The sequence below is a fragment of the Spermophilus citellus genome (assembly GCF_964194105.1).
Source record: "Spermophilus citellus genome assembly, chromosome: 5".
NCBI classification, from domain to species: domain Eukaryota; kingdom Metazoa; phylum Chordata; class Mammalia; order Rodentia; family Sciuridae; genus Spermophilus; species Spermophilus citellus.
Genome location: NC_138186.1, coordinates 72,359,223 through 72,379,537, shown reverse-complemented (window position 1 = coordinate 72,379,537; position 20,315 = coordinate 72,359,223). Strand labels below are relative to the sequence as shown.

Here is a 20,315-nt window from a genome sequence, read left to right as displayed (position 1 = left end):
CGACCTTTTATCAGAGATCAAAGTTATCTTAACCCTGGATCCCAATTCCACCCGAAGGCATGGTATTATTTGACTTCATTAAATGTTATTTGTCATTTCATGACAGAAACTTGAAATATAAACACACTGTGTGAATAGTCTGAAAGTCTTATAATTTGACTTTACAATCATCCTGGAATCTGTCACATTCTAGATCCAATCCATTAATAAATACCGTCATTGGGGCTGGGGATGTGGCTCAAGTGGTAGTGCGCTCGCCTGGCGTGCATGCAGCCCGGGTTCGATCCTCAGCACCACATACAAAGAAAGATGTTGTGTCCGCCGAAAACTAAAAAAATAAATATTAAAAAAATTCTCTCTCTTTAAAAAAAAAATCCCGTCATTTTTGCCTTCAGAATAGATTCTTCCTTCTCATTGGACTTACACCATTCCAGTCCAAGTCACTTAGTCAGTTGCACCTGGATTATTGCAATTCCTTCCTCTCTGGCCTCTGTTTCTACCTTTGCCTCTTATGTATTTTCAATATAACCAAATAAGGTACACCACACCACTTATTCTCAGAAACCTTTAATGGCTTCTCATTTCACAGTAAAAGCCAAGGTCCCCAAAAAAAAGCCGTAAGGACTTGTCTCTTACTCTCTTAAACTCATCCTGCTTTAGTCATACTGACATTTTGCTTTTCCTTGAATATACCAACTTCCCCTCTAGACTTTCTCATTTTCCACCTTTCTCATTTTCCTCTCTATATAGATACTCCCCAGTTAGAATGAGGTTACATTCTGATGTAAGTTGAAAATATCATAAATCAAAAATGCACTCAACCTACTAAACAGTAGGCTTAATACACTCAACCTACTGAACAACATTGCTCAGTGGTACAGGGCACGGCATACCCTCATCCAGGGAGCTGCAACTCGCCCATGCAGGGCCTGAGAGAGTATGGCAAAACATATTAACCTGGGACAAGATCAAGATTCAAAATATGGTTTCTCCTGAATGTATATAGTTTTTGCACCATCCTAAAGTCCAAATAAATAAGTCAAACCACCCTAAGTCAGGGACCACCTGTATATATTTGCATGGCTCATTCCTTCACCTTCCTCAGGTCTTTGCTCAAGTTCACTGATCAATGAGATCTTTCTTGACTATCCTAATAGAGAGCCTTCCCTCCCTCAGCTCCCTGCACTGTTTATATCCTTCCTTCTTTATTTACTTCATTATACTTATCACCATCAGATACACTGTTTTATTTACTTGTTTACTATTTAATACTCCCACAGTGTGTGTTCCATACCCGGCATGGAGCTTTGTTTTGCTCACTGGTGTGTGTCATTTGCTGAGAACTGTTGCTTGCATATAGTAGGTATTCAATAAATATTTTGTTAGTAGATGGTGAATAAATGAATGGTGGAATGAAAAAAATCAGCATCTGTGTCAGGATTAGAAACATTTACTTTTGATAATATACCTTTCCTTAATATATTCTACTAGTTACATCTCCTATGTCTAAGTTAAGTCCAAATTATAATTTTAAAATGATTTTAATTAATGAGTAGAAATACAATCAGTGACAATTATAAATTTAAACATTAAATAACCCAATTATCTTTACTTAAGGTGAAAAACTCCTTTCTTATTACACCAAAAGCTTCAGTTACTAGCATAACACACCAAGAAACTTTAACAGAGCACCTGTTTTCATCACACCTCTGTGTCATCGCTAACAGAGATGCTACCTGCTCTTGCCCCACATCCACTTAACCACTCTTCTCTCTGGAACGTCCCTTCTGCTTCTCACTATTTAGCAAACTCCTGCAGATGTGTTTAAGGTCCAGCTCCATTACTGTATAGCCTAGTGCCTGACAACTTTAACATAAAAATTAAATGCACAATGTGGTCATTTTAGAAACATGATTAATAAATCCTCAATATACAATGCCAACCTTAAAAAAATGCAAGTAGGAAGAGAAATGACATTAAAGAAATAAAAACACAATCTGGTTTCAAATATAGATTGAAAAGACTATAGTTAATAAACCAGCAATCTGTTAAACATTAAAATATCTAGTGTCAGAGAAAAAAACAAAATTTTAGCCATGATATCTTTCTATCTGAAATATAAAGAAAAACTGTATAGAAATATTTTTTACATTTAGTAAATAATTACTAAAAATTTTTAGAGATGAAGATGTTTTTGGTTAAATAACATGAAGCATATGTGAAGATAATATCAGTCCTTTTTAGTTTTCCACTTATGCAATTTTACAAAAATTATAACAAGGCTTCAACATTTAAAAATAGGGAATACCAAATGTATGAAATAGACAATTCAGTGAATTTGAATAACTAAAATGAAGATACTCCATATGAAACAAAATTTTAGAGAGTTAAGGAAAATTATTCCTGAGAAGACCCTCAACATTTCCATTACTATTATTATTTTATTTATTTATTTTTTGTAGTACTGGGAATTGAACCCTTAGCCTCACATATTCTAGCCAAGCATTCTACAATTGAGCAATATCCCCAGTCCTTTTTACTTCACTTTGAGACACAAGTCTTGCTAAGTTGCCCAGGCCATGATCCTCCTGCCTCAGCCTCCAAAGCTGCTGGAATTACACATTTGCCCAGCAACAAACATTACTTTTGGAGAAAATTACGCATATAAAAATATATAAGAAGAGTAATATTATTAAAATAAGTTTAATTCTATGCATATATTTTGACATTCCTTTAAACAGTAGATCATACAAGTCACATAAAAGTCTAAGCACGTAAAAAGAATGGAAAAGGTTTCATTTTAGTTTTTTTGAAAAAAGTGTGCTTTTATTTTAGCAATGAGATTCTCTAAATAAAGCAAGAATATATATCTGTGTGATACCCACAAAGAACATCACTGGTAAAATTTTTAATCTGTTTTCATTATCAATTTCCATTACCCTCTTCTAATAATCATAACCAAAGATCTCAAAGGTATTATACATTAGTGCCACATGAGACATAGAATTTACGGAAAAACTTGAGTTATGGCACCTTTATTTATACTCATTTTTCAATCCTAAAAAAATAAACTAGAATCATCTATATAGTACAAAAAAAGAAAAAAAGAAAAAAAGGAACTAATGATACTTGGAAACCAAACAATAGGCAAAACTTTCCTTTTTTTCTTTAATCCTTTTAACCTAAATATATGAATTCTAAGTTAGTTGGGAATCTGTGATACCTATATATTAGAATACATGATCTATATATGCATTAACATGTATTCTATTCCTTCGATACAATTTTGTACAGTAGCACAAAAAAATACAAAGCAAATATGAGATTGTGAACATATCAACACAAAAACATGTTTTCAGATACGTTTATACTAGTAGGTTTCTGGTCTCCTTTAGAAAACAAACTCAAGAATTCATTATCCTGAGTCTCTTCAAGGCCACTTGATGTTTTGTGGTTATATCTTTAATTACATTTCCTCAAGACTTCTTCTAATAGCTTCTTCTAATTCCACATCTGTATTAAAAAACAGAATTTTAAAACTTAGGGCAGAAAACTAATCAACATGTTCTTTATGTAAGTTTAATCAACTATATTCATCTTTTCAAGAAGGAAAGAAAAATCAAAATTGAAGAACTTAGGCTATGTTGGAGTTTCTCTGTAATATTTGAATATTTTGAACTGAGTATCTGGATATGATAATAACCATATATTTGAACTTAAAAGTTTATTTCTATTTAGGGATGCAGAAAGTCAACAAATTTTCAGTCACTCACACATACATAATCACTTGTTTCAATACTGAAAGAAATCCTTATCACTTATTTCCTAAAAGACTTGAAGTGATACATATAAAGATGAAGTTGAAACAGAAAGGTTAACACTATGAAACAGCAAAAATCTCACAGGTTATTAAATTTTACTTTTTGATTTGTCAACTATACTCCAATAAAGCCTGATGAGAAAAATCAGCTCTAAACTTTCTAGCATCTTGGGCAGAGTGAAACTCATGGCTATATAATGTTATCTGAGAAATGTATGTATACACACACAACTCATTTAACCAATATTTATTGAATGCCCACCATATACCAGGAACAAGAATATAACAGCAAACAAGAAAGACATCATTGGGCTCAACAGGTCTCTCTGCATCTCTTCCCTGGGAATGCTTCTAAAACCTAGGAGGGTAGAATTAGGTGTCAACTCCTTCCTTTCACTGATTTCTCATACCAGATTTATCTTATCATACATGGTTCACAGCCTCCCAGAGCCTCCTTAGTTTACAGGCACCAGTGATTCCTCTAGGATGCAAGTGTAGTTTCCTCTGAGCAGGGGCACTGGTTTGTTACGGTGTCTGCAATTTAAAATACTACAAACTAGTATAAACTGTGCATTAAATTAAAGGTACATTCTAAGGTCACAGAGTTGCCCTGAGATGAACTCAAAGGGATGAGTTAACACAAAGTAAAGCCAAGACATTTCTAGTGAAGAACAAGTGATAAGACTGTATAAGATAGAAAATGTTATTATGTAGTTACAGTAAGAAAGAATGTGGTACTAGTGTAAGAATATACAAAGAGACCAAAAGAACAGCAGAGGAATTTCAGAAACAGACCCATGATTATATGTACACTTTAATTGCAAAGATAATACTACAACATACAAGGGAAATAGGGTCTTTTTAATAAATGGTGGTAGATCAAATGATAAGTCATATAGGAAAAATAATTTTATCCCTATCTTAAGGAATACACAAAAACATATTTCTCATATTCTATATATCTGTGAGAGGCAAAATGAAAAAGCTTTTATGAGAAAATATAGGGCAGTATGTTTATGATCAGTGTAGATGAAGATTAAACAAAATTCAAAAACCATTATGGAAATGATGGTGAATTCCACTGAATTAAAATTGTGCCCACCAAAAGGTGCCATTACAGCCATTACACTTGGGAGGCTGAGGCATGAGGATCACTTGAGCCCAGAGTTCTGAAACCAGTCTAGGTAACCTAGTGGGTCAATATCTCAAAAAATAAAAAGGACTAGAAATATAGCTTAGTGGAAGAAAGCCTCTGGGTTCAATCCCCAGTACCCCCGCCAAAAAAAAAAAAAAAAAGACAAAAAGAAAAAAACAGGAATGTTCACAGCTGAATTACTTATCTTAGCCACGAAGTATAAATTAAGAGAAGGGAGATGGGAATAGGAAAAATAGTGGAATGAATTGGACATAACTTTCCTATGTTCATATGTGAACACACAACAAGTGTAACTCCACTCTTCATGAAAGAAGGTTCGGTTCATAAGAAACTGCTAGTGAGTTTTGAATTAAAGAGACAGACTCTCATTACCTTTAACACCAGCTCCGAGATGGCTTCTCCTACCTCCCGCCTCCAGCCACCTAATGCGGTGGTGAGGTTTACAGAAGAGACTGGCGAGAGAGGGAGAGCACGCCAGGGAGTGAGCTTTTATTGGGGAACAAAAAATTCCAGGGAAAATCCCATCCAATGAAGGTTAAGGGGGGCAGCATCCCAAGGTCAAGGATGATAATTGGGTCTTCAGGGCAGTGGCCAGGCACGTCTCTACACCAACAAGCCCTTGGACCTGGGAAAGGGTGGGGAAGGCTTTTAACACAGCTGTGTCTAAGCGCCTCTCACCCAGCCAGGGAGGTAACTCAAATCACATGCGAGGATGGCCTCCCACACTCCACATCATGTACAACCACGAGAATGGGAAGTTTATACTCCATGTATGCATAATATGTCAAAACATATTCTACTGTCATGTATATCTAAAAAAAACAAATAAAAAAATTTTTAAAGTCTATAAATAATTGGTTGTAGTATATACATCGATTATTACATAAGTATTAGAAATAAACCCCCCCCCAAAAAAAGAAATAAACCAAAGCTACATAACAAAACACAGATGAATCTCTAAATCAATGTTGATTAAAGGAAACCAGACCCAGAATACTATAGCCTATACTTATATTCAATATGATGGACACTAACTTATGAGGCTATTTATATTTAAAAATTAATTAAAATTAAATGAAATTTAAATTCAATATCTCAATCAAGTTCCATTTCAAGTGCTTAATACCCATGTGACTGGTGGCAACCATAGTGGACCATATTTGGACAGTAATGGTCCATAAGATCCCATCTAAATTAAGTTAAAAATCAAGCACTACTATCGTGTTTAAGTTACAAAGTGGTTACTAAGCTTTAGAAAGGAGAAGAGGGGAAGTAACTAGAAGAGAACATGAGGGGGACCCTTCTAGTGTACTAACTGTTAAGGGCTGAATTGTGTCCCTGTAAAAGATATGTCCTACCCACCCCCCATGTCTTAGCCCATTTTTGTGTTGCTATACCAGAATACCTGAGGCTGGGTAAATATAAAGAAAAGAAATTATTTCTTACAATTCTGGAGGTTTAGAAGTCCAGGGTCAAGGGGCCTGCATCTGGTGAGGGCCTTCTTGTTGCATCATCCCAGGGCAGAAGACAGAAGGGCAAGAAAGCACGTGCACAAAATAGCAAGAGAGGGCTGAACTTGATTTTATAACCACCCACTCTAAATAAACCCAGTCCCAAGATAACATCAATTCATTTATGAAGGCCTCATACCATAATTGCCTGTTTAGTTCCACTTTCTACTTATTAATACCATCACAATGACAATTAAATTTGAATAGTTTTGGGGGAGACATTTGACATAGCAATTAGACATTATTTCTAGAAAATAATCTGATTTGAAAATAAGGTCTTTGCAAGTATAATTAAAACGAGGTTATTTGGGTGTCTTCCCCCACCCCCTGCAGTGCTGGGGATTGAATCCAGAGCCTGGTACATGCTAGGCAAGCATTATACTACTGAGCTATACCCCCAGACCTAGGGTTAGTTTTATTAGTCTTAGCTGTAGGATTAGTCTATTGAGACTGTTATCCTTATAAGAGGAGGAAAATACCATGCAAAGGCAGACATACAGGGAGAAGAGGACCACATGAAAATGGAGGCAGATACTGAAGTGATAAATATATAAACTAAAAAAATGCCTAGGATTGTCAGTAATTGCCAAAAGCTACAAGAGGGTACATAGTCCTGTTGAAAGCTTGATTTTAAACATTTAGCTTCCAAACTGATAGAAATTAAATTTCTATTGTTTGAACCCACTCAGTTTGTAGTAATTTGTTAAGGAAGCCTTAGGAAACTAAAATATTGGAGGTGATTTACTTTTTAACCAGAGAGGTGGTTAGCTACTTTATAAGATGTTTTGTATATTTTGTGTGTGCATTATATCACACATGCACACACACACAGAATCAAGTTCTAGAAAATACCAGCATGTAAGTTAGGAGGAGAGGACCAAAGTTGAAGTGTTCTAAAGTCCTTTTACTGCAAGAGGTGGACAAGATACAGGTATAGTTTAGTTTTTAAATTATGGTGTGTGGGGTGTGGTAAAATTTGAAGGTAACCATAAAAAAACTTGCTAACCAATTTTTTAAAAAAGAGAAAGCTTAGACTGAAGTGGCAAAAAAATAAATACAAACATACCAGTATCTACAGTGAGCTTATATGAATTAAACTTGCCAATTACAACTGGATAAAAACCAAAAAACAACTATATGGTTTCACTTCCAATAACAGCAGAGTAGCTTATATTGGATTAATCCTCCCACAGATAAGATTATATACACACATGTGTGTGGTGTCTGTGTGCGTGCACGAAGATATTTTTCCCTGTACTTGGCATTAAACCCAGGAACTTTTGTGTACTAGGCAAGTGCTCCACCATTGCTCCACCACAACCAGTCCCCACAGATACAACTATATACTACTTCAAGACACTGTAGAGTAATAAAGAAACAAAGAAAAAAAGAAAGAAAGAAAAACAGGTGCAAACAAACAGATGTTGACCCTTAAAATAAATGAATATTACAAGGTTAAATTTATAGCTTTATCAGTTTTGCCTTAGGGTACTTTCCATTCCTTATGCAGTAAGATGAACAGACTTCATTTAGAAAGCCAAACTCTTAGTGGCTTAAGTAATCAAGATAGGGTGTCCATCTACAGAAAAGCTAGAAAGTGTGGGGGTGGGGATGGGGTATAAGAGGTATATCCCAGGGCTGGGGCTGGGGCTCAGCAGTAGAGCGCTTGCCTGGCCCGTGCAAGGCCCTGGGTTCGATACTCAGCACCACATAAAAATAAGTAAATAAAATAAAGGTATTGTGTCCAAATGCAAGTAATAAATATTTTTTTAAAAAGAGGTTTATCCCAGAGAAATGAGAAAGCAACAAAGAAGGTTCCCCTAAGTCTATAAGTACTGGGTTTACTTCAGAAGTGTAAGTATGCATCATACATGAGAAAAGATTCATTCCCCAGTGAAAATCAACAGCTGGAAACCCAAAACTTCAAAATAAGCAATTTTAGCTGTTGCTTGCTGTTGGGGGAACAGTTTGAAGTCTGAATTTAGCAGAAATAAAAATATATTACAGGGCTAGGGCTGTAGCTCAGTGGCACAGCCCTTGCCTAGCATGTGTGAGGTACTGGGTTTAATCCTGAGCACCACATAAAAAATAAATAAAGGCATGCTGTACATCTACAATATTTTAAAAAAATATTACAATGAAATATTATTCTGAGCACATTCACATTGGGACATTTGAAAATTTAGGTAAAATGTACAAATTTCTTGAAAATCACAAAACTCCAAAGTGACATAAAATGAAAACTGAAAAATCTGTGTATCTACAGATAGATTTAAAAAAAAATCCAGGCTAGATAGTTCATCAGTGAATTCTATGAAACATTTAAGAAAGAAATAAAAACCACTCTTGGGGTGAATTTAATACAGTGGGACTGTAGTCAGCTCCAAATACACATACCGTCAGGGATACACTGAAACACTGGCAGAAATAATTTTATCAAAACTCTGGAAAACAACAAAGGTTTGCAGCAACCAAGCAAGTGCTGAATTAAAAAGGAGAGAAAGAAAAATGACAACATAAAGACAGCAGGAAAGCCTCTGGTATCTGTATTTTGCCTTTTCCCCACTATTTCCTCCCCAACTTGGCAGTAGTCTTGAAGACAGCAGCCTATTCCCAGTATGGGATTCTGGTCCCTGGTTCCAGAGAGAGCAAAAATCTTACTCACAAATTGTTGTGTTTGTTTTAATCTATCTGGGAGCTAGCTGAAGGACAAGCTCAAAGCATTCATCTATTTCACCTAGCTTAGGACCTATTCATCTATTTCACACCAAGTAGTGCTGGAAAAACTGTAAGGCCCACAGAAATTGGGTCAAAAGATTATGGGTAGACTACCTAAAGCCTTGAAGGAAAACCCAGGAAGAGAATTTCTTTAGGAAATAAAGCACTGAAAAGTGGTTGTGTGTACTGAGCAATTTAGAAAGCCAAGTATGTGCCCAGGACAAGATATAAGCTGAGAAAACATCCGAAAAGACCCTTAACTTTCATCACTGCCCGGTCTATAGAGTTAATGTGAGTCTGAATAAATGTGCAAAGGAAGGCCCCTAGCATAGAGCCAACCTGCAAAGATTAGGAATGGTATGTTTTTGTTTGTTTTGAGCCCCTGGCATTCAAAGAAATCTGTGAAAACACTAGCTGAACACAAACTAAAGGAAGAGAGACTTCAGTGATTGCATACAAGGAATACAGTTTTTGCAAAAGTAATATGGAAAAGTAAGCAAAAAATGCACAACTGCTCAATTTAACAATCAAGAAAGCTGCTGAATTCAACGATCAAGAACCGCAAACCCTGGAAAAGAAAAAGAACATGATTTCCAGAGGTAACACGTTATAATATTCAATTATCTAGTTTTCAACAATGAAACAAGAACAAAAACAAACAAGAAAACATGAACATATGAACAAAATTATAGTATCAATAAAACAGAAAATATAATAAAAGTCCTCAGCTCCTCAGCTGAAAGTACCGATAACTAAAATGAAAAATTCTTTTGATGAGTTTAACAGATCTGACCTACTAAGAAGAATGAATCAACAAATTTGAAGACAGAAGGATTTAAATTATCCAGTGTAAGAAACAGAAAGAAAAATGAAAAAAGAATCTAAGGGACCACCATCAAGTAGACTAACATGCATATTATGCATGTCTCAAAACAAGAACAAGACAGGAACAGAAAGAGTATTTATTGAAATAATGGCTGAAAAAAATCCAAAATTTGATGAAAGATATGAATTAACACATCCAAGATACCCATGAATTCCAAGAAGGATAAACTCAAAGAGATTCACACTGAGATGTTACAGTCAAATTGCCAAAAGACAAAGATAACATGATGAGAAAAAGTAGCAACTCATCACATATAAAAGATCCCCAGTTAAGATTAATAGCTGATTTTTCAACAAAAGCCATGGAAGCCAGAAGACAGTGGATAACATAAAGTGCTGAAATAAAAACCAAATAACCTGTTTAATGAAGAATTCTTTATCTGCCAAAACTTATCTTCAGAATGAAGAAGAAACCAGATTTAAAGAAATAAAAAGAGTTCATTCATTACTAATAAACCTGTCATACAAGAAATGCTAAAAGGAATCATTTAGACTGAGATTAAAGAACAAAAGAAAGTAGTAATCTGAAGTCACAAGCAGAAATAAAAAGTACTTTGTCTAAAATCTGGTTTGGCCTCTTTTCCCCTTTTTATTCTGTGGCTAGTTCTATGTTCCTCTTACTGTCCTTTTCCTCTGCTTTAACTGCACTATATGGAAGTTGTAATCATGGCAGATTAAGAAAGAACCAGTAATAAGAACTAGAAGACCTATAACAAATCATTTTCAAGCTGTGAATGGGAAGCTAAATTACTTAATGTTTAGAAGCCTGTTTTTTAAAATATATGGAATGAATGTTTTGACTTTCAGAAGTTAAGAGCAGTTTTAAAAGTAGTGTTTGTTAAAGAGCAAACAAATTTTAAAAATTAACACTGGTCTCTTATTCTTCATTTGTTCTTTAAAAATTGGCTACATTAAGTAGTTTTTAGTATTTATGCTATATCAATAAAATGTAGATGACTATATTAACTGAAAGAACTCTAAGAGTAAGTTAAATTGCTGACATTTAATTCACACAGTGCTGTCCTGTTTCCCAGGGTTTTGAGTAGGCATACCTTCACAGCAAACTTTGGATGAAGATAAGTGAACAGTGGTAATAAGGATAATTATGGTCACACTAACAGCAGCAACAACTTATACATACACTGTATAAGTTTACCACATTATTCTATTAAGGTAGGTATGCTAGTGTTCCCATTTTTAAAATAAAGAAAATGAAGCACAATGAAGTTAGATGCACATCTATAGCATCCAACAACCCAAAACAGTGAACCCTGGGGAAAGGGAAGAATGATTTCCAGAGGTGCCAAATGACAATAATTGAATATCTAATTTTCAACAACAAAAACAAGAACAAAAAGAATATAAATAAACAAGAAAGTATGACATTAAATGACTTGCCCAATATTACACAACTTATAAGCAGCAAAGCTGAATTTTAACGTAGGCAGCCTGAATCCAATATCTGTACTCTTCATCACCACACCATGTAGCTTCCCTTATCTAATAACCAAAAGAGATTATATGGGACTGCTATTATTAGCCTGGGTGATCAGAATTTTGTATTGATATATCGAGAACAACAAAGAAGGAAACAAATCATGATGGAGGAGGTTAGCCCTCCCCACAAGGCAAAAGCCACAAGCAAATTTATCCTTCCTTTTGCCACTATTTGTTAAGCACTCACTATGTTGTCTTAGGAGGAGACAGAAGAGAAGAGACTTGTGAGTCTTATCAGCTCCAGATAAGAACATTACTTGTTCCATGGTGCAGGGTCAGCAAATCACTCAATATTCTTCCAAACTTTCCTGTATTAATTTTCCTTAACCAGTTGTAGGAAGAAGGGTCCTGGTGGCTCTAACATGTTTTATGTTTGTTTATTCAACAAGTAATAATTTAGTACTAAACGCTATGCTAGGTACTACTGAAGGAAAGTAAATAAAATGTGATTCTGACTCCTTGAGGAACCCGGTGAAAAATAAAAAATGTAGACAGAAATATTTTAAATCTATTTGGTACTTAACCGTGGGAGCCTAGCAGAAGCAGTGGTTAGCTCTGTTTAAAGACCAAAAATCTAGAACAGGCACTGATGACACAAAAATGGTAATTTTATGTGGTTCAACCTAAGAGATGACATTTGAGCTGTTTCTTGTTGGGTAAAGAAGAGTAAAAAAAAGAAGGTTATTAAAGGAAAGTGCATAGGAGACCATATTCCTTAACCTGCATGGAACATTGCATACTCCTCACACTTAACTCGATACAGATGCATCAGAAAATAAAAGAAAGCTCAAACATATGTGTCCTTTAATTTTCTTGGAATGAGGTCCTATGTTGCCACCTCAAATAACAACTAGTGAAAAGTTTAAATGATCTTTTCTTGAATCCTTTGGTAATAATTATTTTTCCAAAGTAAAGTATTATAAAAACGTAAAAAAATCTCAATCCCTAAACCACATAATGCATTGCACAGATTAAATAGAATGGCATACGTTCTGATACATATCCAGCTATACACATCTCAGAGTTCTTGGGTAAGCCAGAAGCCCATAAAACTGTAAAAGCTTCCAAAGCATGGTTACTTAAGTTTTAACTCTGACTGGCATTTTCCTGGAATTATTCATGGATGCAAAATCTGAACTTAGATGTTCAACAGTGTTTATCTTTTAGTGGCTCTGATAAACAACTTACTTGGCAGATTTTGTTTAAAGCTCACAAAAGTTCTTTTATTTATCTAACTTCTTATTATGTGGCTGCTAAGCATTGAGCTAAATCTTGAAAAACCCATGTTGGAAAAAAAAATTGGGCAAAAAAACCCACCTCGTTTCCAATTAGATTGTGCATTTTCTGTCAACTTTGTTTAATCAATGAATTTTGGCTATTAAGAAAGATAAGAGTTTTCTACTTCATCAAAAAGATGAATCAATTTCACTGCCATACTCAAATTTCTGAATCCTAATAGCACAAAGCTCTACTATGCCCTTAGTGAAACTAACTGCATTAAATGAGAGAGCACATAAATGCACAGAAAACAAATCAACTAGGCTATCGGTTTGTGTGTTAAGCCACATTTCCTTCCTTACTTTCCAGCCTCCAAATTCCCATCCTCAAATCTCCAACCATAAACACTAGTATACTGGAATCTATATAAAGACTTCTACTATTTTAATGCCAAAGACACTAATATAATACTTTCCACTCCTTCAATGCAGCTAAAAGCATCATCTCATTTCCTCCCTGGTTATTAAAAAATTCAGCTTATTATGGAAAGGCCAAAGTAAAAAATGGTTATATGGTACAAATAGTGGTACAGCCAGGAATTCATGTCAAGTAACACAAAAACTTTCTCTAATTTATAGAAGGAAAGAGCCTTTCTTTCAAGAAGAGAGAAAATAGTCTGTGCAGCTAAAACTTTTGTTTATAAAGCCAGGTGGTATACTATATTTGGCACAAAAACCATAATGGATTGATACCTGTTCTAGTCTTAGAACTAGGTTTACCTTTAAATTTAAATCATCATATGTAATAAAATGCAAGAAATCTCTTAAACTGAGAAAACTTTTGTTGTTGGTTGTTTTAAGGGTGGAGAAGGTGAAGGGCTGACACAGGGAGAAATTTTTTAAAACAGAAAAATAAGGATTAATTTTATTAGGTTACCTTCTGTGGAACTGAATTCTTCAACTGAAGTACCTTTTGCTCCCACATTATCATCACTGTCACATTCTGTAAGACAGAATCAATAAATGCAAATGTATTTCTGAAAAAGTTATTGTACCATAAATTACATATTCTCAAACAATACTGTTTTCAATGATTTCTTTCATACCCAAGCTCACTAGTTACAGTTCATTAGTATTATATCATTTAACCAGGGGTTTGATTTTTTTAATGCTTACCAAAAAATATTAAAAATGGTGACAAAGTTTTTTTTTGTATTTTGAAAATCATCTGTATGGAGAAAACACCACAGTTTTAATTAACAGTGCTCCTGTGATATTAGCTAGATTATACTGCTATATTGTTTACATGTATGAATATAAAAATTCCCATCACTATGTACAAGTATAATGAACCAATTTTAAAAATAGAAAAAAAGAACAAACAAAATTGCTCCTGCGTCAAACAAATTCCTTACCCGGGGCAAATACTGACTATACTAACTTGTACTTATTTTGAAACATTTACAGCGAGTAAAGGTGGAAGATATAATGGAAGGGGATTTCTAGTGAATTTTTTAGAACTGCATGTTGTACTAATGAAATAGCTCACTCTAGTGCTTAAAGTTCTTGGCCAATATCCTGCCCAGCCTCTAAAGACAGAAATGTTGGTTTAATTATGAGAGTAACACTGCCAATCGTTTTCCTTGACCTATGCTGGACATTTAATTAGTTTACTTTTAAAAGTATCAGAACTCCCAACAACCAAATAATTTTATCTTCTCACCAAAATATCAGGTTCCTTAATGTTATTTTTTAAAAAAACATGTTTAATATCTTAATATTAATTCTGCAATGTTGTTAAGACTATGGCAGAACATCTCTCATTATCTTCACTCTTCAAGGACATGGTAAGTATCACTAATTCACACTGGGTGGCTATTTCTACACCATGAAATCAAGTCTGTCAATGAAAGCTTTACCTATAGCAGTTAATACTGATAAAAAGCACTTCATGGCCACATATAGGTTATTTAAACTCTCTGAACCTCTATTTCCTCATCTGTAAAATGGGGTAATGTAACATATCCTACCTCACAGAATGCAAAGAGGATTTAAAAATACATGGAAGAAGCTCTTAAAATGTGTTTAAAGTATACAACCAGAGATACGAAAAATTGTGATCTATAAGTGTAATATGAATTGTAATGCATTCTGTTGTCATATATAACAAACTAAAATTAAAAATAAAAAAGTGTTTAAATATCTTTAAATGTTTAAACAACTATAAAAGGAGCTAGCATGTTGGCTGGCACATAATATATCCTCAATAAAGTTTAGTTCATTTCTCTTTAAAACTGAATATTAAAATGTCAGGTTACATCCCCAACTCTGAAACATGAGACTTAAGTTAGAAGGAAGATGTACTTGTGAATAAAATGTAAAAGGTCTAAAGCAAAGTCTACCTGGCTCCTCTGATAAAGATTACCAGAAAGGATCCATTTGCTAAGTTTTAAGAAAGTGCAAATGACTGCAATAAAAAATAAAATTGAGGGGCTGGGGATGTGGCTCAAGCGGTAGCGCGCTCGCCTGGCATGCGTGCAGCCCGGGTTCGATCCTCAGCACCACATACCAACAAAGATGTTGTGTCCGCCGAGAACTAAAAAATAAATGTTAAAAATTCTCTCTCTCTCTCTCTCTCTCTCTCTCTCTCTCTCTCTCATCACTCTCTCTTAAAAAAAAAAAAATAAATAAATAAAAAAATAAAAAAAATAAAATTGAAAAAAATAAAAGAACTGATGAAGGATAAGGCCACCAAAGGGTCAATTAAGGACAGATCACTGGATACTTTTATATGTCTTTAAAAGGATTTATACTATTTATCATAGCTATAATCAAAATGTTGGTAACTGGAACACTGGAGAGCTTAGAGAAAAAATACAGCAAAACCCATGACACAACCAAACCTTGAACTTTCTCTAAAGGTTCATCTAATACAGATTTACTTGATGTAAGCAAGTCAGACGCCTAAAAAAAAAAAAAAATACCATAGTAAAACTATCTACCTTTCCCTTCCCTATCAACAAAAAGTAATGCCTTAGGGTCAAATGACCAGAACTCAATATACGGAAAAGCTACTCCAAATATCTCTATTTTTACTAAGTATCTCCTGAAATTTTTTCAATTAACAGATAAGAGGCAAAGGCTGAACTCTCCAAGTATAAAATATCTCATGACCATTGATCCTCATGACACTATCCCACAGATTCTTTCTGATTACAAAGGAATATCCAGTCTAACTTTCTGAAAACTCAGAATAAGAAACACAAACTTGTATCATTTCTTTATGCTCTAGTGGAAAATTTAAAAACATGTAAAATCACCAGACTGTCTGCGTAATAGTAAGTATGAGAGAACTTCTCACTGTTACATACAACATCAATTTCTCCCTATATCCTAAAAGATGAGAGTTGTTTGTTGGTTAGTAAACAGGAATGCTAAGACCACAAATCCCCTGAAATTTTAAGTAATGTTGTACATACAGGCTGTTTATTTGGGGGGTAAGAAAACTTTTATCTGATTCTCAAAAAGATCTCAGTATCCCACCCCAAAACCACAAAACCTTTAACAAACTGTCAAATCTGAAGACAAGAACACCAATGCTAAACTACATGCAAGGAGTTATTCTGGCATTCTTGTGGTGACTGAAACTATCTAAAGACCCAGTGAGAAAAACTAGTGGGAAGCCAGGCATGGGGGAATACACCAGTAGTCCCAGCTACCTGGATGGGTGAGGCCAAGAGAATCACTTGAGCCCCAGAGTTCAAGGTCAGCCTGAACATCATAGTGAGACACCACATCTCTAAATAAGTATGTAAATAAATAAAATGATTAGTGGACACTGAAAGATTTTTAAAATACCAAAATATATATTAAATACCACTCCATTACAAACTATTATTCTACCATTCACAAAGCCATTTACTAGGAAAAATGATGGAATAAAGAAAAAATTTGATATTGATTCAGATAACTAAACTTTGAATATACTGTTTTCATATAACTTTTTTTTTTTAATTTTAGAGTTTTGAAAGCATTATTCATTTGATCCTTAAATCTAGGTAAAGGTAAAATCTTCTGTTTTAAAGATACTACACTTCTTCATCAAGCACTTAATTATTTTCATTACTTTAAAAATGTAGTGGTTAAGGCTGGGGCTGGGGTGGGCTGTGGCTGTGGCTCAGTAATAGAATGCTCGCCTGGCATGTGTGAGGTGGTTCGATCCTTGGCACCACATAAAAATAAAGGTATTGTGTCCACCAACAACTAAAAATGCATACATAAAATGTAGTGGCGAGGAGTCTTATTTTCTTTTTATGATAGTACTAATACAAAGAGCTACCATTTGTTGAGTCCATAGTATGCTTTATATGCTGTGCTAGACATTTTACATAGATCACTAATTCTTATAACCAAAAAGATACAAACAATGAGATTCTGAAAAAATTAAGTAACTTGCCTGAAATCACACTGCTAGGAAGTAGCAAAGTTAGCACTCAAAACCCATGCCCTTCTTTATGTATTGCACGATCTCTGCATTTCACAAAAATTCAGAATAAAGTATACATGTGTTTTCAAAAAGCAGTATATTCAAATAAGTACTACATATGAATGATAAAGAGTACATAGAGTGGGCTGGGATTATAGCTCAGTGGTAGAGTACTTGCCTAGCATGTGTGAGGCACTGGGTTTGAGCCTCAGCACCACATAAAAATAAATTTAAGAAAAAAAAGGTATTGTGTCCATCTGTAACTAAAAAATATTAAAAAAAAAAAAAAAGAGGGGCTGGGGTGGTGGCTCAGCAGTAGAGCGCTCGCCTTACACATGCGAGACCCTGGGTTCGTTCCTCAGCACCACGAAAAAATAAATAAGTGACATAAAGGTATTGTGTTCAACTACAACTAAAAAATAAATATTAAAAAAAGAGGGCTGGGGTTGTGGTTCAGTGGTAGAGTGCTCGCCTAGCACATGTGAGGCCCTGGGTTCGATTCTCAGCACCACATAAAAATAAATAAAGGTATTGTGCCCAACTACTATATATATATATATATATGTATACATACATACATATATACATATATATATAAATATATATAATAGAATACATTCAGAAGGGTTTAATGAGCATATTAATAAACCATATTTTACCTCCAACCCTAATGTATCCATGCAGGCCTTCTCATATACAGCTCTCATTCAAGTTGAACAGAAATAGAGGGAAATTCATAACAGGTTTTACATTATAAATTTAAAAAGAAATGTTCCCCAAAGAAGCAGCATAAGAGAAGGAAAAGGAAGTTGGCCTAGTGTGGAAAAGGTAAAAATTTAAGTATTTTATAGAATATTTATAAAAGTATTTTATAGAATATAGAATATTATGTTGTTGAGGATAAAGGAAAGGGTGATAAAAGAATGGAAGAAAATAATTTTTATAAAAAGGAAACCAATATATAAAGAGTGGAGGAGGGGCTGGGATTGTAGCTCAGTGGTAGAGTGCTTGCCTAACACATATGAGGCATTGGGTTTGATTCTCAGTACTACATATAAATAAATAAAATAAAGGTCCATCAACTAAAAAAAAATTTTTTTAAAGTTGATTAAAATGAAAAATACAGAACAGGAAGATAATATTCAGCACTAACATGTAACATAAATATGTAAAAGGTCATTTTCCTTTATAACCTTGCATCAGTACTTTGATAAAGAGTATAGTTGTGCTAAGTAGATTACCAATTCTCAATTTTGCAAAAGTGTATTGATCCACTGTTATTAGTGAAGAGAGCAAGATTCTTCAGAATGGACTTTCAATTTAAAATATGGTTCCAAATATATTAAAAGAAAAAAAAATAACTGAAAAGCAAGCAGAGTTGGAAAATTTAAAGGCATAAAACAAAATGCCAAAAAGTAGCCACTGTTTGTTATTTAATCATTCATTAATATCTTCAAATTTTATTTATGAATTCAAACTATTAGGAGAAGTAAAAATTATTATTTTATTGTTTTTATTCTCCCATATTTATTTCAGAAATTATGAAAAATTGAATGTGGTCAGGTATAATGGTGCATGCCTTTAATCCCAGCCACTTGGGAGCCTGAGGCAGGAAGATGGCAAGTTGGAGACCAGATGACCCAAATTAGCAAACCCAGTCTCAAAATTAACATTTTTAAAAAGACCCTGGGTTTGATTCCCAGTACTGGGGAGGTGTGTGTGGTGGGAACCAAATCTTCTGAATCCCTAAATAATGAGAAGTAAAACTAGCCATCATTAGCATTCCTTTCAATTTCATAATAATGAGTTACAGCAATAAGATAGGATGTACCAACAGGCATGGTAGCTATAATCCCAGTGACTCAGAGGATGAGGCAGGAGGATTGCAAGTTGGAGACCCATCATAGTAATTTAAAGACCTTGTCTCAAAATAAAAAATAAAAAGGGACTGGGGGATACAGCTCAGTTGGTAGAATGCTTGCCTAGCATGCACAAGGCCCTGGGTTCAATCCCCAGCACCACAATAAATATATAGACATAACTGAAGCTAAATCTGAAATTTCAGAAACAAAGATCTGAATTCTGAAGTTTCTAAAATTATAATATTTCAACCTATAACTATATATTTTATATAGATGATTTTTTATATTTATTTTTTAGTTATAGTTGGATACAATACCTTAATTTTATTTATTATGTGGTGCTGAGGATCAAATCCAGGGCCTCACATGTGCTAGACGAATACTCTACCACTGAGCCACAACCCCAGCCCATGAGTATGGTTTTTTATATACTAGATTTTAAAAAAGGCTATGGAAAATTACTGTGAATTATTGTCCTTCTAAAACACTAAAGAATTAAAGGGAAATAGGGAAAAGATAAATAAGATAGAAGTATGACAACATGAAGGTTTATAAACAGGCAAAAGTTCACTAGAGGACAGCAGTTTATTGGTTTCTCTCAGCAGTGAAGTCTCCTCCTCTTGGGTGGTTTGCACTGTGACTGCAGCTGCATACCTTTGGTGGTATCAGAAATGCTATTTAACAAGGCACACATCATATCTCCCTCTAAGTGGTGAGGGTTTAGTATATGAGCTGGCCTCTGAGTCTTCTTAAATTGATTCTCTAGCTCCAGAAAACCTTGATCTCCTGAGAGGATGGTGAAAGGAATTTGCTTGGGTAGTTGTTCATCTAGACGGCCAGCCTATGTTGGAACAAATGGAATAGGTTGTAAAAATCAATATGAGTTTCAAATCAAGTTACATCTACTTCACATATCTAAAAAAGCACACTAGGCTTATTTCCTAGCCTACGTCTTCATAAATGAAATATGCCACATTTAACCAAATATAAGATGCCATCATTTATACGATCAAGGTAAAAGAAAAAGCCAAAATGAAGTCCAACAGGAGGATCCACATAAAGCAGTAACTCCAAAGGACTACACACTCAATGTAAGGGAAAATAAGAAATAAATCCATAATAGAGAAAAGGGAAGCAAGGTAATCTGCATGATTCAATCTTGG

General features: G+C 34.4%; 1 protein-coding gene across 13 annotated transcripts in view; it reads right to left on the bottom strand.

Annotated features, from left to right (window-relative positions):
• Positions 1-1,391: 1,391 nt before the first annotated feature.
• ZNF451 (zinc finger protein 451) overlaps positions 1,392-20,315 on the bottom strand; it is a 143,213-nt gene continuing 124,289 nt past the window's right edge. For 2 of the 13 annotated variants that reach the window (XM_081296587.1, XM_081296584.1), the window contains 3 exons: positions 19,807-19,993; positions 13,742-13,807; positions 4,205-5,601 (listed from right to left, as the gene is read on the bottom strand). In XM_081296587.1, coding sequence (XP_081152713.1) covers positions 5,417-5,601; positions 13,742-13,807; positions 19,807-19,993 — 438 coding nt within the window. In that variant the 3' untranslated portion in view covers positions 4,205-5,416. Of the gene's footprint in view, positions 3,514-4,082; positions 4,179-4,204; positions 5,602-5,621; positions 5,789-6,422; positions 6,478-13,741; positions 13,808-19,806; positions 19,994-20,315 lie in introns of those variants that run through there. The other 11 variants (XR_014022340.1, XR_014022341.1, XR_014022342.1 and 8 more) reach the window with 11 other exon arrangements.